The sequence below is a fragment of the Oryx dammah genome, unplaced genomic scaffold, assembly GCF_014754425.2.
Source record: "Oryx dammah isolate SB20612 unplaced genomic scaffold, SCBI_Odam_1.1 HiC_scaffold_2, whole genome shotgun sequence".
Lineage (NCBI taxonomy): Eukaryota > Metazoa > Chordata > Mammalia > Artiodactyla > Bovidae > Oryx > Oryx dammah.
The window spans coordinates 97,676,789-97,701,050 of record NW_024070186.1 but is presented as its reverse complement, the minus strand read 5'-3'; the positions used below and the strand labels follow the sequence as shown (position 1 = coordinate 97,701,050).

Sequence of the window (24,262 nt, the reverse complement as noted above, 5' to 3'; positions counted from 1 at the left end):
ACTTTCCTCCTGTTCATCTGGTTGCCATCCTTGGTGTGCTGGGTCTCCATGAGTCTCCCCAGCTAGACCTTCTCCACTTCTTTATCCTTCTCTGGGTTCTGGGAGGCTGACCTCTATACGTTATACATTAACTACAACATTTAAAAAGCCAGAGCAAAATTGGGTATAGCATGCTTCTGTTTCTGTAAAAATGGACACACACACACACTCATGTAAGCATGCATGGGGGTGTGTGTGTATGCACTTGTTTCAAGTCTTATCTTTTAAGAAGATTGGTGTTTGCTTCTGGGGAGGGGATGGGGGCTGGCTGTCAAGGGTAGAAGGAAAACGTACACGCTTTTACATGTAAGTATACGTGTGTGTGTGTGTGTGTGTATATATCACTACCCTTTATGTTTTACCATGTGCAAGCATTTTCCATTAAAAATATTGAGAGCATATGTATGAGAAACAGAGAGTGAAGAGAGAGCAGAGAAAGCACATAGTTATTTTTGCGGTTACTGAGCAATGAAGACACCCCCTGAGCCTGCCTTGTTATCCTGTCCTTCCTTCCCTAAGAACCTGCTGCCTGAGCTTAGATGGAGTTTTGAAACCTCTCCCACAATTTCTCCACACTGTGTGGCTGGTGAGGCCTGTCAGCAGGCAGAGTGACATTGGAGAAGGATGGGCAGTGAGCTGGGCCCTGCCTCAGCCTCCTCCAGGCAAGGCCTGGGAGTGCATCCTGTGAGCAGGGCAGAGTGAAGCACCACGCACAGTGGTGCAGTTCTGAAAGCTTCTCTCTGCTCAATCCCAAGGAGGTGGTGAGAGCAGGGAGCCCCCCCCCAACCAAGAGTTAGGCTTCCCCAGGAAACAAGGTGCCTTGTCTTGATTATTTAACTGAAACAGTACTGTGCTGTCAGCACAAGTTATTGAATGATGAATCAACGAGCAACGTGTACAGGGGAGCATTTTCCCTAAGAACATCAGCAGTCATGAGCCGAAGCCTAATAGGGAAGGCCAGAAAGTTATTAAGCCAACTGATTTCAGCAGCTAAGGGGCAAAGAATGGTGGTGAGGACTCACCCACTGATTCATTCAACACAAGTTTATGAAGCCCCTGATGTATTCAAGGGCTTCCCTGGTGGCTCAGCTGGTAAAGAATCCGCCTGCAGTGTGGGAGACCTGGGTTCCATCCCTGGGTTGGGAAGATCCCCTGGAGAAGGGAACGGCTACTCACTCCAGTATTCTGGCCTGGAGAATTCCACTTTCACTTACTATTGTCTAATGAATACATTTAAAAGTAAAAGAGAAAGAGAAGAGAGAGAAGCGAGACTATACGTGCTAAGTCACAAGTCTTTTTTGCCTTCTCAATTCTATATTTGAAAATTCTTTTGGAAAGTTTTATTTCTGGAACAATTATGATCTCACTGGTGGCAACAAGACTGCAATTAGCTCATCATTCTTCTTCACTTTACATGTTGACATTAACTGGGAACTCTGTCTAAAGTCAGATTTTGAGACTGTTACCTGTGTGTGTGTGTGTGTGTGTGTGTGTGTGTGTGTGTGTGTGTGAGCATGAGTAACACTGCCCCTGCTAGCCTCCAAGAATGAGTAAGAGGAATAACTTTGCCCAGAAAACGTTGCTGGAGGTTTGCTGCTGGCCAGGTAAGGACCACTTTGGTCTAGCAGTGGTAGTGAGTGCCCCATACTGCAGATTCCAACTTAGAAGGCATTTTCTCTTTTTGAAAAAGTGTTTATTTATTTATTTGGCTGAGTTAGGTCTTAGTTGTGGCATGAGAATTTCTAGTTATGGCATATAGGATCTAGTTCCCTGACCAGGGATCGAACCCAGGCTCCTGCATTGGAGCACAGTCTTAGCCATTGGACCACCAGGGAAGTCCAGAATGCATTTTCTTATAGAAACATGGATATTAAGGGTGGCTTAGTTATCAGACTAACGCCCAAAGCACATTTAGACTCATCGAAATGGTATTTGAGTGCCAGAGTCAACCTCTATTGTTATGTTAGAGAATGTTGCCTTGGCGTATGTGTGCACATGCATGTTTGTGTATATAATGTGTCATTGGTAAGTGGTAATGGGAAACGGTAAAAAGTAATGCAAGGATGACAACAACATCATATTTTAGGAGCACCCTGAATTGACCAGGCACATCTTCATTGGATAACTTCCCAATTTAACCTCTAATATGGCAGAGAAACAAGCCTCACCTTGAGCAGGGGATATGTGCTTGGCATGTCTATGTATATTTTCCCAATTTAATCTTCACTTAATTGTAAAAAAAGGCTCCATGAAGGAGGTGGAGTGAAGTTACAGCATATGTAGGCTTAGATTCTAGAGTCGATGAAAATTATAGAGTCAAAGTTCACCCTGAATCACATATAAAAATATACATGGTTTGATTACAACCCTGAACAGTAATAAGTAAAGACATATGACACATGCAGTAATATGTCATCTTTTATAAAGAGTTCAACATAGCATGTAATTTTAGAGATGAAGTTGCTGCACTTATTTGCAGGAGGCCATATATAAAAAGAAATGCTGAAAACTTCCTAACTAAATACATAGACCAAGACACTTCCTCCTTGGAAGAAAAGTTATGACCAACCTAGATAGCATATTGAAGAGCAGAGACATTACTTTGCCAACAAATGTCCATCTAGTCAAGGCTATGGTTTTTCCAGCGGTCACGTATGGATGTGAGAGTTGGACTGTGAAGAAAGCTGAGTGCCGAAGAACTGATGCTTTTGAACTGTGGTGTTGGAGAAGACTCTTGAGAGTCCCTTGGACTGCAAGGGGATCCAACCAGTCCATTCTAAAGGAGATCAGCCCTGGGATTTCTTTGGAAGGAATGATGCTAAAGCTGAAACTCCGGTACTTTGGCCACCTCATGCAAAGAGTTGACTCATTGGAAAAGACTCTGATGCTGGGAGGGATTGGGGGCAGGAGGAGAAGGGGACGACAGAGGATGAGATGGCTGGATGGCATCACCGACTCAATGGACATGAGTTTGAATGAAATCCGGGAGATGGTGATGGACAGGGAGGCCTGGCGTGCTGCAGTCCATGGGGTTGCAAAGAGTCGGACACGACTGAGTGACTGAACAGAACTGAACTGAACTGAGTCCAAATATTTGATTTTGTTCGTTTATGCTCTACTATATTATTACTCCAAATTTGTTGATAAGGAAGCTTAACTTAGAAAAGTTAAGTAACTTGTTCAAACAGACACAGCTGTTAAGTAGTAGAATTGAAGTTTGAATCTAGGTTTTTCTGACTCCAGGGCCTCTGCCTTCCTAAATGTATTCTGACTTCTAAATAATTGACCAGCAAATGACTCTTTGAAGACTATTTATAAGTTAAGATTTGCCTGAATTTATATGTAATATGTTACACATATCTGTACACATAAGTACATAGCTATGTGACTTGTACATGTATACCAGAAATTCATTAAAATGGAACATAGTAGGAATTGAATGAACCAATTCAAATGGACAAAGTAAGAAATCCAGATGAACACTAGAACAGGAGTTAATTAGTTATCTCTTAGTGAATACTCAGTGTTTACTGTCAATGCCTATAACTTCACTATATGTGCTAACAATTTTCTTTCAACACATGAAATTCCTGAGGCTGAAAGATGGTCATAGAATAGACATGGGAGGTACTGAAGCACATGAGGTGTAGATTTGGATCAGTATTGTATTTAAAGTCCTGGACATGTCAGATAAACACATTTTTTATCCATTTGTCCATCCATCCATCCTGCCAACCATCCTTCCATCTGATAGAAAATGTACCATGTGCCAAGCACCATGGTCAAAAATTTCTGTATATTAAAAATATAAAATACATCCTCCTAGTTCCCAAAAGCTATCCTAGTTCCCAAATGCTAGAAATGATTCTTATTGAGTAAAAAGCTAGAAATGTATACCCTGCTCAAGGGCTTTTATGATATGCTACTTTGCGTTGTAAATTCATTACAAATTATCATCTTTTCATTAACAAATCTCACCTGAATTATTCATATAGCATAGTTTTTTTAACTGGCATATTTCTTCAAATGAATACAATGGTATTTCTTTCAAAATAGGAGTAAGCCAGACTTCATTAATTGGGGCAGAATGTGGCTCCTACACCATTAATTGAAGAGATTTTGCTTTCTATTTTATTTATAATCAATAGAGGCCAGTGCTTTGCAGTCTATAGGATCCTCATTTGATTACAAAATACCCTGCCTTTGAGGTTAGACATTTTAGGGATGAACACCACTCACAGCCATTCAGATGTGCTATGAATCACTTGGCTGTTGGAAGTGACACTGTCATTGTTACCTGTGGTGTTGAAGCCAAAGAGGAGAGGGCAAGACACAGCAAAGGACAGCACCCAGACAGCTGTGATCATGAGGGCCACACGTCGACAGGAGCTCTGTCCTGTGCCTTGCTGGTAGTGAACTGGCATGACCACAGCAGTGTATCTGTGAAAGGAAGGGGATAGAGAATAGATGTGATCAGTTCAGTTCAGTTCAGTCGCTCAGTCGTGTCCGACTCTTTGCGACCCCACGAATTGCAGCACGCCAGGCCTCCCTGTCCATCACCAACTCCCGGAGTTCACTCAGACTCACGTCCATCGAGTCAGTGATGCCATCCAGCCATCTCATCCTGGGTCATCCCCTTCTCCTCCTGCCCCCAATCCCTCCCAGCATCAGAGTCTTTTCCAATGAGTCAACTCTTTGCATGAGGTGGCCAAAGTACTGGAGTTTCAGCTTTAGCATCATTCCTTCCAAAGAAATCCCAGGGCTGATCTCCTTCAGAATGGACTGGTTGGATCTCCTTGCAGTCCAAGGACTCTCAATACCATTGGGTGACTTAAATAATAAATATTTATTTCTCACAGTTCAGGAGATTGGGAAGTCCAGAATTAATGTACTGGTAGATTTGGTATCTGGTGTTAAACCCACTACTTGGTTGGTGGACAGCCATCTTCTTGCTGTGTTCTCTCATGGTGGGAGGGGTGAGGCGAGCTCTCTGGAGTCTCTTTTATAAGGGAAAACCCCATTAATGAGGGTGGATTCCTACTCAAAGGTTCCACTTCCTAGTGCCATCACAGTGGTGGTTAGGATTTTAATATGTGAATTTGGGGGTGGGGGATGTAAACATTCAGTCTACAGAACACGCTTTTAGATGGTCAAAGCTGTTTTTTATTCTTGTTGGATATTGTCTTTTCTGTGGTATATCCACACATACATTTCCAGCTGCTTATTGGACTTACCTGTGCAATTGTTCCATGGTTGTCCCAAACTCAAGCTATCTGAAGTAGATCTATTTCCCTACCTCTCTTAATCTGGCTCCACCTCCTGCCTTTCTTCAAGACATCCATACCCAACACTCAGGCTTTTTGACATTTCTTTGGCCTTTCCATATCATTTGCTCACCCATTCATTTAACATTTCATTTATCCAGCATTGGCTTCCCTGGCGGCTCAGATGGTAAAGCGTCTGCCTGCAGTGCAGGAGACCTGGGTTCAATCCCTGGGTCGGGAAAATCCTCTGGAGAAGGAAATGGCAACTCACTCCAGTACTCTTGCCTGGAAAATCTCGTGGATGGAGCCTGGTAGGTTACAGTCCATGGGGTTGCAAAGAGTCGGACATGACTGAGCGACTTCACTTCACTTAACTTTCCAGGCCTTATTCTGGAAATACCAAGATGTGCAAATGGGACAATGGTCTCTTTCTTTATTGAGCTTGAAGGTAAGTAGAGTGGATGGATGAAAAAAATGTTAATATAAAATGAAAACTATCATGAAAGAATTAAGTTGGGTGACATGTTTAAGGGTAGCTGCTGCTGCTAAGTCACTTCAGTCGTGTCCAACTCTGTGCAACCCCACAGATGGCAGCCCACCAGGCTCCCCCGTTCCTGGGATTCTCCAGGCAAGAACACTGGAGTGGGTTGCCATTTCCTTCTCCAATGCATGAAAGTGAAAAGTGAAAGTGAATTTGCTCAGTCGTGTCCGACTCTTGGCAACCCCATGGACTGCAGCCTACCAGGCTCCTCTATCCATGGGATTTTCCAGGCAAGAGTACTGGAGTGGGTTGCCATTGCCTTCTCCAGTTTAAGGGTAGAGGAGGATGTAAAGAAGGGGCGAACTGACACCAGATGGGAGGAAATGAGTGAGGTGAGAGGGAGCCAGCCATGAGGGAAGGTAGGAGAAGAGCATTTTAGGCAGAAGGACAGCAGGTCATGTAAATTTATGCATTATAGTAACTTCCCTATTTGTCGATGCGCTTCTACCACCTTCTATCTGTGATGGCCACAGCCTCCTGGCTGGTTTCCTGTGCCAGGTTCCAAAATAGATTTTGTTATGTCTTCCCCACCCCACAGTCCCTCAGCTGACAACTGTCTAAGATGGGCAGGATTCTAAGACGGCGCCCAAGGTTCATGCACTGTGGAACGAGCAGAATCCCTGTGATTAGACCACAGATCAACAGATTGCGTTAACCGAAAGGGAGATGATTCTGGGTGGCGGGGCCTAATCAGGCGAGCCCTTAAAAGGAACTCAGTACTTCCTGAATAAGAGAGAGTCAAAGCATGAGAAATTCTCCCCCTGGCCTTGAAGAGGCAACTTGCCACGTTTGGGAAAAGATCATTTGGCAGGGAACAGCATAAGGCCTACAGGAGCTGAGAACAGCCCCTGGTTGACAACCACTAAGAAAGTGGGAACCTCCATCTTATAATTGCAAGCAACTGAATTCTACTGACTACATGAATACATTTGAAAGAGGAAAACACAAGTCAGCCTATACCCATTTTCACCCTCGTGAGACCCTGAGCAGAGAACCTACCTACACTGTGCAGAGACTTTTGATCTGTGAGATAAAAAATGGATATAGTTTAAGTCACTACATTTGTGATAATTTGTTACATAGCAACAGAAAACAAATACAGTGTCAATACTAAGCCTTCCCCAAATGACCCCAGCTTGTCTTGCCAGTTTGACTTCCCATTGGTCCCTGACACTTACTTATAACTCCAGCCGTGTTAGCCATGTAAGCCACGTTACTGATGGGTAATCTTCAATAGTCTTTGTTCAATCCATTATCCCTTTTCCTTCTCCAGGTAGCTCATATTTTCTCCCCTTTAATCTCAGATCAGCTCTCAGTAACCATCCCAGTCCTTCCATCTTATGAAGACCTCTAACTCTAAATGCATAGTACTCTTCTGACAATCAATCACATTGCTCTTCGGCATGCAGTGTCTTGCCTCACTAGTGAACTTACCTCGTGGCTGGAGAGAGATAGACTCCGTATGATTTAAGCTACTTAATGGCTCAACTCATCTTAGAGCCTTGGTATTCCATATAGGTCCTTGCACAAGGCAAGTAGTAAGAAGCTGTAGGCTGATTGCCTCATGGATCCTGTAGGTGTCCTACCCCAAAAGAGGACAATTCTAATTCTATCCCAGCTCAAGGGATCTAATATATATAGCTGAGTCTACAAATGCTGAACATTTATTTACTGTTGAAGTATGATTGATTTACAATTCTGTGTTAATTTCAGGAGTATAGTAAAGTGATTTTTAAAAATATATATATATATATTTGTGTGTGTGTGACTCTTTGTGTGTGTGTGTGACTCTTTGTGTGTGTGTGTGTGTGTGTGTGTGTGTGTGTGTGTATGGGCTTCCCAGGAGGCGCTAGTGGTAAAGAACTCACCTGCCAATGAAGGAGACTTAAGAGATGCATATTTGATCCCTGGGTTGGGAAAATCTCCTGGAGGAGGGCATGGCAACCCACTCCAGTATAGTTGCCTGGAGAATTCCATGGACAGAGGAGCCTGGCTGGCTACAGTCCATAGGGTTGCAAAGAGTTGGACACCACTGAAGCGACTTAGCATGCACACACACACACACACACACACACACACTTTTTCAGATTCTTTTCCCATATAGGTTATTATAAAACGTTGAGCATAGGTCCCTGTGCTACATAGTAGGTCCTTGTTGTTCATCTATTTTATATATAGTAGTGTGTATTTGCTACTCCCAAATTCCTAATTTGTCTTTCCCGCCCACCTTTCCCCTCTGGTAATCTTGTTTGTGTTCTATGTCTGTGAGTCTGTTTCTGTTTTGTAAATAAGTCCATTTGTACCATTTTTTAGATTCCACATATAAGTGATATCATTTGATGTTTGTCTTTCTCTGACTTAGTATGATAATCTCTAGGTGCATCTGTGTTGCTGTGAATAGCATTGTTTCATTCCTTTTCATGGCCGAGTAGTATTCCACTATGGATATGTACCACAGCTTCTTTATCCATTCATCTGTTGATGGACACTTATCTTGGCTATTATAAATAGCACATATGCTCAGATTTTCATTGTCCTCTCGGTATCCAGGGAACCTGGAAGCCAGATGCAGAGAAGGAACCCCCTTAGCTCCTCTTGTGCACCCCAAGGCTTGGGGCTGAGGAAGGACAGACCCTGAGCTGGGGGTGGTGGGGCAGTGCTCCCCAATGCTCCAGCTGTCTGACTCATCTGCCTCTTGTTATCTGGCCTTAGAGTTCATGTGTTAACATTTGTGTCCCCAAAGAGCCTTGCAAGTCAGCTTCAAGGGCGAGGATGGATGCAGACTCGATAGAACTTGGCCTTGGCACCCTGGCATGTGACAGAGGTGATTCTTTCTCAAGAAGGAGAAACAGAGCCCTTATTTAGTAAGGTCAAATTCAGATCCCACCTCCAGCTCCAAGGACGGCCCACGATGGCCCAGTTTCCTTCTCCTGATGCACATACACTACAAATCCTCCCTTGAATCCCTAACTTGGAGATGAAGGGGCGGGCAAATAGTGCCTGGCACTCCTCCGGGCTCTCACTCTGCTAAGGACTTCAGACTCTGCTGGGGCTTCAAGTCAAATACATCTACCAGGGCCTGGCCCTTAGCAGTGATCCCTTGAGGCACCTCGGAGGAGAGGCTGAGCCTTGAGTCCTGTAGCTGCCCTGGCCAAACACCTGCTGAGGGTCAGGAAGGAAACGTAAGACGCACTTCCTGCCCTTCAGACCTGCAGCTGGACCCAGGCCTTCATTTACATAATTACCTTTGATGTAGAATAACTGACCATTCCATTCATTCAGTGATATGCTGCTAAATGCTTAATAACTGGCTCTGCAGGCGAAAAAGAGCCTTAATTTATGCCATTTGTCAATTTATGTGGTACAAATACTCCCACCATTGTCCATTTCAAGTTACACCAGTGGTTTAGTAACTGCCTCAAAAAGCTCCTAAAGTTTTGCCATCAGCTCTCACTGGCCATTACGAGCTGACTCCAAGCCCACCACTGATAGTTGCTCATTTTCCTAAATAGGCTTTAACGTTCAGCAACTTCTTGGAGGTTCCAATTTGTTCAATGAGTCAGTAAACATAGAGAGCACTGTCACTGAATGATTACATGATGGAAACAACTTCCCATAGCTAGTGGTGGCAGAGGCCAGGCCTCTTCTGGCTGCCCTGCTGCGTCTCCAGGGCATTGCAAGTCTCTGAGGCCTTGTGGGGACTTCACAGGTGGTGCAGTGGTAAAGAATCTGCCTGCAAGCAGGAGATGTGAGTTCAATCCCTGTGTCAGAAAGATCCCCTGGAGAAGGAAATGGCAATCCACTCCAGTATTCTTGCCTGGAAATCCCATGGACAGTGGAGCCTAGCTAGCAGCCTCAGTCCACGGGGTTTCAAAGAGTTGGACACATCTTAGTGACTGAGCAGACATGCACAAGGCCTTGTGGGGACAAGGGCTTCTTCAGGAAACATGGTATTGAAGGGTGCTTTGTACTTTGAGAGCAACCAGCTGCCTGGAACTGAGTTTCCCCAAGTAGCTTGATTCTATTAATTTCCTACAGGTCCTGTTAAAATGCATATTTCAAGGCCACACCCTTGGATATTTGTTTCACTCCAGAAGTGCGTATTTTTAACAAGCAAGTGTATCTTTTAATTAGACAAGCTGGAGAAAGTCTGCACTGGGGAACATTGCTGTGTCAAAAACTCCTGTGGACTTGGGTTAGAAGTGAGAGATGAGACTACATCTTGCCATTGTTACATTAATATTTTTTCTTAATTTTAAAACATGATTAAACTTTTAGAATAAGTGACACCCCTTTGCCACCCGCTCCCCACCCCAATTTGCTTCCAGGGCTTTTTCTCCGGGAAGCTGGGCTTTTTCTCAGGGAAGCTTGCCACAATGGGCTGAGACCCAGAGGCTGTTCCGGCATGGGCCACCGGAGGGCGCCAGAATGCAGCAAGAGTTCTGCCAGCGCGGCGGGGTGAGAAGTTCACGGCTCACCTGGGGGCTCTCTAGGCACCGTGGGGAGGTGGGGAGGGAAAGCTCGGGAGACCCCCCTGGTTCCTGCAGCCCTGCAGGGACCCCGAATTCCCACTCAAGCAGACTGCTTAGCCTCTGGTCTGCCCCCGAATCGATGGCAGATGACCGACCTTAGGCCAAGGCAGGCTGGGCGTGGGCCCGTGCCCTCCCTCGGCGCTTCCAGGTCCTCAGCCAAGCGCCAATGCGCTGCGTGCGCTGTCCTGATTGCAGCGCGCCTGGCCAGGCCCCCTCCCTTTGAGCTCTGAGCTTTCTGGGTCCTTGCTGGCGTGGCAGGGAACACTGGTGGTGTGCTCAGTGGTAAGTCAATGGGCATGGAAAACAGACTGATTAGCGACTGAATCCCACTTGGCCTGCCGCTGAACTGTGGGGCCATGGACCAGAGATATGACTTCGCTGAGACCCAATTTCCTCATCTGCACAGTGGGGATGGTTCCGCCCGATAGGGCTGTTTTGGGTATTGAATGAGATGATCTCTGAAGTTTTTTAGCACAACGCCCAGTACCTACTAAGCATTCGAAAAACAGTATTATTATTGTTGTCATTATTATTGTGCTAGCCAGGGGATCTGTAACTGTTCATATCAATCAGTTTTGGGGAGGCGGTGTCTGCACCTTATTCCTGATTATCAGGGAACATTAAGTTTATTTATTTCTCAAACAAACAAGTATACAGCACTTTGAGTCAAACAACGGTTTGAAGTGCTCTACAAATATTAACTCATTTGTTCTTCATAACAACCCTTCTGCTATGATCCCCACTAAGTGGAAGGGGGCTGAGGCCCAGAGAGGTTAACTGACTTATTCAAGGTCACATTGCTATGAACTGGTAAAAAAAAAGTGAAAGTGTTAGTTGCTCAGTCATGTCGGACTCTTTGTGACCGTAGCCCACCAGGCTCCTCTGTCCATGGGATTCTCCTGGCAAGAATACTAGATTGGGTTGCCATGCCCTCCTCCAGAGGATCTTCCCAACCAAGGGATCAAACCCTGGTCTCCTGCACTGTAGGCAGGGAAGCCTATGGAGTGTAGAGCCAGGATTTCCAGCCAGGCAGCATGACTCAGAGCTAGGGGGCCCAGAGTGTGGCTAAGCCTCTGAGAAAGGCAGTGAGCCAGAGGAGGAAGAGGCTGCCTGGGTCTTTCCTCCTTTACCTACAGCTGTGAGATCTGGGCAAGCTCACCTGCACAGTCTAGCCTTAAGAGTCTTTACTTGCAGAATGCAGGTAATACACCTGCCTTGCTGGGGTGTTGTGAGGGTCAGCATAATGACAAGCTCTTGGTGCCTGGCCTGTAGTACATGCTAAAGAAACGGTAGCTATTGGGTTGGCCAAAAACTTCATGTGATTTTTTCCTTAAGATGGTATGGAAAAATCTGAACATACTTTTTGGCCAATGCAGTATTTCTACTGCTTTTGCTTTCAGATTCATTCATGTTAGGATCAGCAGAGTGGTAGCCAGGTCACTGAAGACAAAGGAGATGTCCTGGCTTACTCCCAGGAAATGGCACCTAGAAAGCTGGGTGCCAGCCTGGCCAGAGGCCCCTCCTTCCGAGCCCCGTCCTCGCCTCCAACAATGAAGGGGCCAGTTGTTGGCACAGACAGAGGGGTGGGTTGTGAGTCAGAAGATTCAGGTTCTAGGCTCAGAACTAAGAGGCTGTGGGACCCTGGTGAGCGTTTAGTTTAACTCATTCCTGCACCAACAAGTTAAGCTCTTACTGCCCCTCTGACTTCCAATTCTGTGACTGTGGTTCGTGGGGTTACCACTTTACTGAAGGTCTCAGGTCGTCACAGAATTCGACCTCGGCCTGGAGCCCTACCGACCGGTGGGAGGTGTGTGTGTGGGAACTGAGGAGAGTGCGTCCTGAGAACTCTGCTGCGGACGGCAGGAGGCTGGGCCGGGAGGGAGGGCCTGAGTCTGACTCCCCGCCTGGGTTTAATGAGCCCCCAGCTCTGTGAGCGCTGCTTTTCACCACCTTTTATTTGGTCAGACAGGGGGCTCAATAAATCTTTAGTTCTGTGGACTCCCCTCGTGGAATTGTTGAAGGAGAAAGCTTTTTGCAAATGACTGGAAAGCCCGTTGCAAACATAAAGTGCTTATTTAGATGCAAACTAAAAAATCCAAGGTGCCTGTGACTCATCCGGTACCTATTGTGCTTGCTGCAAAGACGCGGAGGCTTGCCTGTGTGATGGGTGCCATTTGAGAGCCACTTAAAGAACTCCCTGGTGAATGAATTTGGTTGCATTATTCCCGGGATCCTTGCGGAGGACCTGTATTCTCACCGCTCGCGCAGATCTTGTCCTCCTGCTTTGACACTTTCTCAGCCCTCTCTCCGAGTTAGCTCTGACCCAGGGTGCGGCGGGAGGGATTGGCCCACTGGGAGGCAAGGAGCCAAGGGAGGGGGGCTTTGGGGGTGGTGTTCACCCACTCTGCTTTTTAGAAAAGAAAAGGCAGCATTAATGCCAGCATCCAGAGCTATGCCTGAGAATCTAATGACAATGGTATTACTTGCTTTCAAAAACCCTTTTATCATTTCCTTTTCTTTTCTATCTCCTACTACCCTATTATTACAGATCAGGGCTTCATGACCAAAAAATGCTGAATCCATTTGGTCAAGTTTGTCAGATGGGTGACTAGCATTGTGTGAAGACCAAAGGTCTGCATGAATGATTGCATTTTTAATGAATTGACCGGCTATTTGGCATCCCATGAACAGAATTTAATGCTGTGTACTGCAAACTGCTGTGAAGGATAATAGAGACAGCTTTTCCAAAGCCTATTTTCAGTCCTAGAAGAGGGAGGAGGCTACATTTTAAGGTTGGTGAGGGTTGGTTCCTTTAGACCTACAAGCCAAGAGGGGAGCATCCTTGTCCATTGGGGTCTAAGATGGTAACTTCTCCCTCAGGTTGCAGGTAGGTGAGTGCTGTGCATTCTGGGATTCTTCCTGTATGAGACAGAAGCCAATGCAAAGTTTGCTCTTGTTGGTTGTGTCCTAAGTGGTACAAGTAGAAGTGTGCATTAAGCACGGCTGCTGCCAGCAAAATGGTGCTTTTGTGCAAGTTACAAAAAAGATACCCTCTCCTGGCTGGTGAGTTGTAAAAAAGTACCCTCTCTTGGTCTACTCCAGGCTTGGGCATGAAGCCCTGGCTGAATTCAGTTCCCACACTCCAGCCACAACGGGCACAACCTCCCCTACCAGCCCATGCGTGAAAGTGTGTGTGGGTGGAGTGTGTAGTTCAGTTCAGTTCAGTCCAGTCACTCAGTCGTGTCCGACTCTTTGTGACTCCACGGACTGCAGCACGCCAGGCCTCCCTGTCCATCACCAACTCCCAGAGGTCACTCAAACTCATGTCCATCGAGTCGGTGATGCCATCCAACCATCTCATCCTCTGTCGTCCCCTTCTGCTCCCGCCTTCAATCTTTCCCAGCATCAGGGTCTTTTCAAATAAGCCAGTTCTTCCCATCAGGTGGCCAAAGTATTGGGGTTTCAGCTTCAGCATCAGTCCTTCCAGTGAATATTCCGGACTGATTTCCTTTAAGATGGACTGGTTGGATCTCCTTGCTGTCCAAGGGATTCTCAAGAGTCTTCTGCAACATCACATTTCAAAAGTATCAATTCTTTGGTGCTCAGCTTTCTTTATAGTCCAACTCTCACATCCATACAAGATTACTGGAAAAACCATAGCCTTGACTAGATGGACTTTTGTTGGCAAAGTAATGTCTCTGCTTTTTAATATGCTGTTCAGGTTGGTCATAGCTTTCCTTCCAAGGAGCAAGCATCTTTTGATTTCATGGCTGCAGTCACCACCTGCAGTGATTTTGGAGCCCCCCAAAATAAAGTCAGCCACTGTTTCTGCTGTTTCCCCATCTATTTGCCATGAAGTGATAGGAATGGATGTCATGATCTTAGTTTTCTGAATGTTGAGCTTTAAGCCAACTTTTTCACTCTCCTCTTTATCTTTCATCAAGAGGCTCTTTAATTCTTCTTCACTTTCTGCCATAAGGGTAGTGTCATCTGCATATCTGAGGTTATTGCTATTTCTCCCAGCAATCTTAATTCCAGCTTGTGCTTCATCCAGTCTAGCATTTCTCATGATATACTTTGCATATAAGTTAAATAAGCATGATGACAAGATACAGCCTTGATGTACTCTTTTCCTGATTTGGAACCAGTCTGTTGTTCCATGTCCAGTTCTATCTGTTGTTTCTTGACCTGCATACAGATTTCTCAGGAGGCAGGTTGGGTGTTCTGGTATTCCCATCTCTTTCAGAATTTTCCATAGTTTGTTGTGATCCACACAGTCAAAGGCTTTGGTGTAGTCAATAAAGCAGAAGTAGATGTTTTTCTAGAACTCTCTTGCTTTTTCAGTGATCCAATGGATGTTGGAAATTTGATCTCTGATTCCTCTGCCTTTTCTAAATCCAGCTTGAACATCTGGAAGTTCATGGTTCATGTACTGTTGAAGCCTGGCTTGGAGAATTTTGAGCATTACTTTGCTAGCATATGAGATGAGTGCAATTATGCAGTAGTTTGAGCATTCTTTGGCATTGCCTTTCTTTGGGACTGGAATGAAAACTGACTTTTTCCAGTCAGTCACTGCTGAGTTTTCCAAATTTGCCGGCATACTGAGTGCAACACTTTCACAACATCATCTTTTAGGATTTGAACTAGCTCAACTGGAATTCCATCACCTCTACTAGCTTTGTTCATAGTGATGCTTCCTAAGGCCCACTTGACTTTGCACTCCAGGAGTGTATAGGCACACCCTCAAAGATGGGAGAGGGTAGTGTTGGAACTAGAAGGCTAGAGGCCCAGAGCCTGTCCTAGGAGCTCTCTTTATGCAGCTCTTCCCTCACTCCTCCAAGGCTGGTCTGATTCCATTCTCATGTCCTCTCTGAAGGTGCATATTTGTGGTGTACACATTGGCTATCCTCAGGCAGGGATCCCTGGATCCAGTTTAATTTTCCTTGTTCAAGGCTCTGAAATAGGTACAGCAGGGACATTCATGGGTGATGAGCTAGGATGGTGTAATTGTTGGGTGGTAGAGGTGGTGATGTAGCAAACCAAACACAGTCCATTATTTCTGTAAATCATACATTTCTGAAAACATGTACTAAATGTCCAGCAATCACACAAAAGGCATAGATGCTATGGGAGGAATTCTGTTCTCAGAGAGCTAAAAATATTATAAAATCACTAACAATCCCTTTACTTTTTAACAGCTTTTATCAAGATATAATTCACACAGTTCATCTAAGTATAAAATTAATGTGGGTTTTTTGGTATGTTTACAGAGTTATACAACTGTTCCCCTTTATTTTTAACACATTCTTTGATGGTATTAGTTTTAGCATTATAGACACATTCTTTGATTTTCCTTCTCAGCATAGCTAGTCAAGTAATAAAAGTCAAGTGATAGCCAATCAAATGATGAAAGTCAAGACCATTGAGTTGGCTGGTAGGTTTGCAGTATCCCCAGAAGGTTGGGTTTTCATGTCCAGTCACTGGTTACACATGCAGGGAAGTTTAGGGCAGAACTGTGGGCCATGTGAATGTCACACGTGGGGCTGTGAGGAGGGCCTGCATCAGGATTCCTGCGAAAGGAGCCTGGCGATGCCACATGTTTACAGGGGAAGCATCATGGGAGGTCAGGGGTGACTGAATTAAACTGTAGACGATCTGGAAGGGCTTCGCAGAAAAGGGGACTGGTGTGATCAGCCTTGGAGCATAAGAGAGCCAGAGGGCAACCCAGAAAGAGATGAGATTGCAAAAGTAGAGTGAGGCCATATTGTGGAAACCTTTGAATCTTAGACTGTGAAGGTAACTTCCATTTCTATTCCTCAGGCCAAGGTGACTGAAGGGTTTTGAGTAGGGCAGTGGACATTCGGGCTCCAATTCTGGGGGAATAATTCTGAGCGTGGTTGAAGGGCCATTTAGGAAGCTGTGGGAGGCCATAGGAGTCTAAAGCAAGCAGGTGAGGTAAGAAAGGAAAGACGGGGCATATTTAGAAAACATTTCAGAGACAGAGTCTATAAGCACTGATTGTTTAGCTACATCAGTGTATCTAAACAAGGAGATGAGGAAGAGAAGGGAGCTGAACAAAATCCAAGATTCCAGAAGAATGCTGTTGCCAGTGAGCGATCATCAAGTCAAGATGGTTTGGTGCTTTGATGGTTTGGTTTTTAACATTTCGCCTCATAGGAGCCAGTGGCATATCCAGGTAGTAATGTGGTCTGGATATCAGATTAGAGGTGCGGTTGGAGATTTGAGGAGGCTTAGCACAAAGCCTGTGATTATTAACTTGGGAATCAGATAGACATGAATTCAAATCCTGGCACTGCTTCATACTAGCTGTGTGACTTGGGAAAACTTCATTATTCCAAGAAGCTGGAAATGAAGCTAATAATATTACCTAAGGGTTATTGTATCACCACTGTGATGGACACGAGTTTGAGTAAGCTCCGGGAGTTGGTGATGGACAGGGAAGCCTGGCATGCTGCAGTCTATGGAGTTGCAACAAGTCGGACACGACTGAGCGGCTGAACCGACTGGCTGAAGGGTTGTTGTGAAAAGGAAATGGGTTAAGGTTTTGACATGCCTTAGCACAATGTGGTAAATTCTCAGTAGATGGCAGATTTTATTTGGGGTCACCCACTGAAGCTATGGAGTGGATGGATAAAATTCTGGGAGAAAGAGTGTAGGAAGAAAAGGGATAGATGGGGAGTAGGAAGAGGGGAAATGGAGGCTCTTGACCGGCCACAGAGGCCACAGGCTGGAAAGCGATCTTTTCCCAGGGTGCTCCGCGGGTCTGGAGATGTCCATGGAGCCATGACAAATCTGACTCAGGATGGAGGCAGGGACAGAGGAGAGGAAACATAAAGAGAAGGGGAGAGAGGAGCGGAGCACCCCAGAGCTGGGGCAGGACACACTTAGGGCTAGAAAGTGATGTTATTCTGATGGAATACACACAGACTCGAGTCAAAATCGTAGAAGTCACTCCAGCAACCAAAAAGCAATTCTACAAAACACCGTTCTTGTTTTTCTTAAACTCTATGAGGGAAATAAATATTTAACACACAGGTCATGGCCACATTTTCTGCAATTCCCTTTCTCCCTCATCCGCTCCTCTCTCCGTCCTCACAGATACTCCCAAACTTTTCTCTCTCCTCTCTGTCTTTTGCCTCTGGCGCCTTTGTCTCCCTCCCTTTACCAAAAACAAACAAAATAGCAGCAGGAACATTTTCTCCTAATCTCACCTCCCTGTCTCTCTGCTTTCTCGCTACAAAGTTAAGAGTCATGAAAGCCTCAAGGATGGTGGAAAAGTAAAACCAGAATCCTCCTTAGGGATCTGCGGGAAAGGAAAACTTCCAGAATAGTTATTTCTCTCCTATCACAGGAGCTTCCTCTCATCTACAAACCACCGTTTAAAAGAAAAAGAGAGAAAAGAAAATGTCCCAGTGTTAAGTCGCACTTCACAATGACCCCCATGCCCTAGATGCCGACTCTGTGCCTTCAACACAGCAAGGGCAGCTTCCCTAGGAGGGGTCCCTCACCACCTGACCTAGTCACCTCTCTCCTAAGCCTGGAAGGGAAGCCCAGCCTTACCTGTCGATGCTGATGGCACAGAGGTTCAGGATGCTGGCTGTGCACATCATGACATCCAGAGTGACGAAAACATCGCAGCAAACTCGGCTGAAATTCCAGACCCCACCTGTCACCTGGGCATCAGAGACAAGGATGTTAGTGTTTCCTCCCAACAAAGGGACAGCAACCCAGTCAACTCTACTGCCTTCCCTGGGCTGTCCCACACAGACGTAGACATGCCATCTCTGTGGGTACAACCTCATCACCAAGGGTAGGCAGACCTTGAGCGAATGTCAGTGTGCCCAAGATTGCTTGCCTGAGAAAGGTCAAACTGGTGGGATGTCAGTACTGAAATGGATCTTCTGAATCAAATATTCCAGCATTTCTCAAGGTGCAGTCCTCAGTGGGGTGCTCATTAAAGACGTAGATTTCTGTACCTTTTCCTGGACCAACTGAGTCACAGTGTCTGGATCTGGGGCCCATGAATCATCTTTTTAAAATGAACACTCCCCACCCATCACACCAAGGTTTGTGAATCACTGATCTGTTTCAACTAGAGTCTCTTGATGAAAGTGAAAGAGGAGAGTGAAAAAGTTGGCTTAAAACTCAACATTCAGAAAACTAAGATCATGGCAACTGGTCCCATCACTCCATGGCAAATAGATGGGGAAACAGTGGAAACAGTGGCTGACTTTATTTTTCTGGGCTCCAAAATCACTGCAGATGGTGACTGCAGCCATGAAATTAAAAGACGCTTACTCCTTGGAAGGAAAGCTATGACCAACTTGAACAGCATATTCAAAAGCAGAGACATTACTTTGCCAACAAAGGTCCGTCTAATCAAGGCTATGATTTTTCCAGCAGTCATGTATGGATGTAAGAGTTGGACTATAAAGAAAGCTGAGTGCGGAAGATTCGATACTTTTGAACTGTAGCGTTGGAGAAGACTCTTGAGAGTCCCTTGGACTGTAAGGAGATCCAGCCAGTCCATTCTGAAGGAGATCAGTGCTGAATATTCATTGGAAGGACTGAGGCTGAAGCTAAAACTCCAATATTTGGCCACCTGATGTGAAGAACTGACTCATTGGGAAAGACCCTGATTCTGGGAAAGATTGAAGGTGGGAGGAGCAGGGGACAACAGATGTTAAGATGGTTGGATGGCATCACCAAGTCGATGGACATGAGTTTGAGTAAACTCTGGGAGTTGGTGATGGACAGGGAGGCCTGGTATGCTGCAGTCCATGGGGTCACAAAGAGTTGGACACAACTGAGGTTGAGCTCATCGTGGTTAAGTGATGTGTCCGTAGATGCACAGCTCGTGGTAAAAGAGCTTGGGTGACTGCCAGATGTGTGCGCTGTGCCAAGACTACCTCTTCGAAGCCCTCCACCCAGTGGAGAGCTCACCCTGTTCAGGAAATAAGCCGAGAACACATTTTTCGTAAACGTTCCCTCCACAATAAGAGTCTATCTGGCTTCTGGTTTTAAAGTTTGGAAGCTTTAACAGCATCTGTAAGAGCCTATGTAAAGTCAGTCTGTACCAATGCCCCCACCTTCATCACCGTGGTCCTGCTCACCAAGATGTGGGGGGAAAGGTGCGTCCAGGGCATTGGAGAGGGGCCCAGATCCCCTCTACTACTCACAGAATCAGAGAAGATGGTTCTGACTTCATGCATGTACACATGTGTTCCGAGCTCCATAACACGTGGAGCTCTTCTGAGTAACATATATAAATAAGTCAGGAATTTAGATAATTTAAGTTACCTTCTAGCACCTTTCTATTTTATTAAATTTTTTAAAAATTTTTTACATAACGTAATTGAGCCAGAGAGCTATGTCAGGGAGACTATCACTGTCATGCACAAATGCTACTCTTGGGGCCCGGAGGCTTTTGTGCTTTTGCCAGCTTCCAGCCCCTGGGGCTGCCATTCTTGGGCACCACGGGTCTTAAGGGGAAACCCGTGAGGCTGGCCCCCTAGGCTTAGCTGGGTGTTCATGATAGCTCTGCTGGCAGGCCAAATGGCTATTTAAGAGAAAGGGGAGTGAAACATAGATTCAGTAGCCTCTGAAGTAGCTTCTCAAGGAAAAAACTGCCAACAATAGTGCACGAAAATCCTGTTGTTCCTCTAATTTTTCTCATCCAAGAGTCTTGTTATTATCACCAGACCACTTGACTGGGTATCCTTGTTTTATTGCATTAATGCACGTTCCTGAAAGGCTCTCTCTGTTTCCCCTCCACTAATAACTTTTCCCCATAGAATTATTTCCTTTTCAGCATTTGATCTTTTCCCTATATTTGGTCATCTCCAGCCTCTAGTATGAGAAACTCTTACCAAAAGTATTTTAAGAGCAACAATGAAAAGTTCAAACTAGTGATGAAATCATCATTTTTGTTCATTTAGTTGTGGATTTACTTTCTCTCTTTTAGTCCAGTCATTTGGTGCTATGTAAATAAAAGCCTAATAATGAATATATAGGAATTCTAAAAATGAAAAAAATTTTAAAGGGACATCTGTTTAAGGCAGCCAGGAGAATAGAAGAGGGTTTTGCTCAGTCCATAGGACAGTTCTTTGCTATAAAAGCTTCTTGCAAAAGGTGAAATTTGTATGTAGTAGTGGGTTAGTCACTCGGCTGTGTCTGACTCTTTGTAACTCTGTGGATTGTAGCCCACCAGGCTCCTCTGTCCATGGCATTCTCCAGGCAAGAATTCCAGAGTGGGTTGCCAGTCCCTCTTCTGGGGGATTTTCCCAATTCCAGGATCAAACCCGCAGGCAGAATCTGCATTGCAGGCAGATTCTTTACTGTCTGAGCCACCAGGGAAATTTGTATGCTAAATCTCTTTTAACATCTCTTTGTATGCTAATCTCTTTATGTAACTTAAATTGGGGGAAACCATTTTTTTGGGGGTGAAATTGTGAGTGCCTGTTTATGTGTGTTGGGGGACTGTGTAAGTGAGAGAGGATCATTAGAACAGTAGCAAACCCCAGGCTTGCTGGACGTCCTGTTCATTCATTCATTCATCCATAACACAAGTACCTGCAAAACTCCTATTAGTTCATTAGAGGAGGGTATATTATGTGTTTTTTAAAACGAGTTCTTCAGGCCCCATCCTTGTATAGTACTGAAGAAGCAAGGCATTCTAAATAAAATAGAGATCGTCATGAGATGCTAATATCATTAATAAAAGCTAACATTTATTGAGAACTCAGTCTATGTGGGTCTTCAATCCACATGACCCATTGCAGAAATTTCTGTAACTTTGGAACTTGATCCCTGAGTTGTTTTTTTTTTTTTTTAACTGTATGTGCTCTCAATGCTTTTAAAGGACAAATTATACACTTATTTGATAGGAGATTAAATGACTGCTACTTAATCAATCTGATAGGAGCAAGGAGTTTTTCTTGTTTGCCACTGCATCCCTCTCCTAGAGGAATCCCAGCCTGCAAATATATTCTGACAGAATGAAGGGTCTCTGACATAATCTGTGTTAATACTAACAATTACATACATGGCCTCTGGGGCTGGTTATTGTCCTGTGAGAGGACTGTTGTTATCTTCATTGCTGAGAAAGAGACTAACGTTTGATGAGGTGCAGCACCTTGGCCCAGGAAGGCATGGATCTAGAGACAGACGGGGCCCTGGAATGTAGATCATTACACATCGCTGTATGGGGGTGTCGGGTGAGGAGGGGGCAGCTGTTGGAAAGGGGTGGAAGTGGGTGGACACAAGGAGGAAGAGAAAACCATGCGCTCATCAGGGAATTTTGTGGGACGGACCACATCACCCCCCTTTCAGGGAATGGGAGACCTTCTGATTGCTTGCATCCCAGGGTTCTAGAAAAACAGTGCAAAACAGTGGGGGCCCGCTGACTTTGGAGCTAGTGAAAGTACATACCGGGCAGGTACCTGGTTTCTTGAGCTCCTCAGGGCCAAAGCCCTCAAGCTGTCCTCTGGCTTCCAGGCCCCCTCTGTGCTACCCCATTCTGGTTCTCCTCTCTTCCCGTCTCCAACTCTGCCAGCAAAATACTCACTCTCCCCTTGATCTCAGCTCAGTGTCAAGAAGAAAACAACCTGATTAGCTATTTAAGAAATTCCCGCTAAGGTGCCATCACTTGGCCTTCTCTGGAGCTTGCTCGTCAAGATGTATCTCTAATTGGTGGTATGTATAATGAAAATACCTTTATTTTTTTTAAAAACGAGTCCTCCGCACCAAGTAAATAATAGTGAACAATCAGTAGCAGCCAAGAACATGCTAAGTAACTCTCACAGCAACCCAATGAGGTAAATATTCTTTCCAATTTATAGATAAAGAAATGGGAGTCTGAGAGGGGTTGAATAATTTGCCTAAGGACACATAGCTAGTAAAAGCAGCTGGAATTTCAAACCTTAATGTTAACCGTTACTCTGTTTAGCCTCTCGGAGGTCAGCACCTTGACACGCTGCCTCTGAGACGTGTACAATTTAACTCCATTCTCATATCACAGGAGGGGGAAGACTTGGCCTTGGTCCATCATCCATCCACCCACGCGTCCGGTGTTTATTGAGGGCCCATTATGGGGCTGACGCTTTGCTGGGGTGGGTGTACTGAAATGAATTAAACTTGTGAGATGAATTAAACTGTATTGTGAGGCCAGAATACAGTGCGTGTGTGGGGGGGATGGAAGGGGGTGGCGCGGGAGCAGGAAGTCATGTGTGAATGGGAAGGGGTGAACTGAAGGCCCGGGAGAGGCACACTAAGAAAATATCTATGATAAGTGCTAACAGAGAGATGAGTACAGTGTCGGGAGAAAATGGAAGGTAAAGTGATTTTTGAAATTAAAGCAGGAGAAAAGCAGAAAAAAGAAATCTGATTGACTTAAGGCTTTTTAAGAGATGTGATTCTACCTTTCCCCTAAATTTTAATGAATAACTCACTTCAGAATTAAACAGCAGCCAGGTGGTGTTACTCTCACTTGCTAATGAATATAACTGACTCCCTTTGGCAATATAGAAGCGGGTGGAGCAGGAGAGTGTCTTAGGTACTGAAGTTGGCTATTGATTTTCAATAGGCACAGCCAGGGCAGCATTTCCCAAATTCACTGATAAGGCAGCATTTTCCAAATCACCTGAGGCTCTTGTTAAAATGATTTTTAGGCCCAATTCAGGATAATAAATACCTCCAGTGATTCATGCTGCCTGGGAAGTTTGGGAAATACTGGTCCATAGGATGTTGTGGGAGGGCGGGGCATGACTTTGTCTTCCAAAATGGTTATCCCTAAAGAATATTTGTGTATATATGTCCCCAAAGAATATATGTATAATATATGAATATATTTGTGTGTATAATGAAGTCAATTTCCTATACGGCAAAGATCAACACAACATTGTAAATCAACTGTATTTTAATAAAACAAAAAAATATTAAAAGAAAAAGAAATGGTTGTCCTAGGGCTCCTGAAGCATCCTTTATCCCTTGGGTGCCTTTGACCTTATAGCTCTTTCTCAGAAGAGTGTTTTAAATGCATAAAATAAAAAACAATGAATCACAAAGGATACCAATTATATCAAACTGTAGTTACAAATTTAAAAAAAATATATATGATTCTTTAATAATGCATTAAATGACAAGACCTAGGTGCAGGACTCAAATTCCTATAGTTTCAGAGTACTGATGAGTGTAAATGCTATTTTGGTGTCTGTAAAAACTAATGCGATTTGAAAATATAAACATCTGTGACTTCTACTAGTGACACAAAGGATTTATTCTGCTGTGGGTTGATGCTGACATTCATAATTGAAGGAAATGCTTAATTTTGGTTTAGTGAAAATAAAGAAGTAATTTTATTTATATCCAAGTTGATGAACTCCCCAGATTAAGAATTTCTGCTCTAAGGGGTGGAATTTTAGTTGTTTTGGGGTGATATCCAAGGGGTAGATATGGAATTACTTCTCTGATTAGCCTCTTCACTCTATTTTTGCTTGCCACAGTCCAGTTTGGTACATTTAGGGTAGACCCATCAGTCTGTATTTTGAACAAGCAGCTCCCTGTAATGAAGGTTTAGCCTAACCCTGAGGCCCATTCCCACAGGGAATCCTGGTCACTAGGATATTGCCAGAAATTTCTTGAGGTTGGATGACACTTTAGAAATGACAGCAGAGGGACTTCCCTGGTGATCCAGTGGCTGAGACTCCTCATTCCCAATGCAGGGGGCCTGAGTTTGATCCCTGGTGGTGGAACTAGATCCCACATGCCACAGCTAAGACCTAGCACAGCCAAATAAATAAATATATATTTAAAGAAAAAAAGAAATGACAGTAGAAACACTCTCCAAGCCCCCCCAGCTTTCATAG

At 44.7% G+C, this 24,262-nt stretch overlaps 1 protein-coding gene across 1 annotated transcript in view; it reads right to left on the bottom strand.

Annotated features, from left to right (window-relative positions):
• The window catches only part of DRD3 (dopamine receptor D3), a 58,999-nt gene that overhangs the window by 16,601 nt on the left and 18,136 nt on the right, over nucleotides 1-24,262 (bottom strand). The window contains exons 3-4 of the mRNA XM_040224543.1: nucleotides 17,958-18,070; nucleotides 4,337-4,479 (exon numbers count right to left, since the gene is read on the bottom strand). Of these exons, the coding sequence (XP_040080477.1) occupies nucleotides 4,337-4,479; nucleotides 17,958-18,070 (256 nt within the window). The remainder of the gene's footprint in view (nucleotides 1-4,336; nucleotides 4,480-17,957; nucleotides 18,071-24,262) is intronic.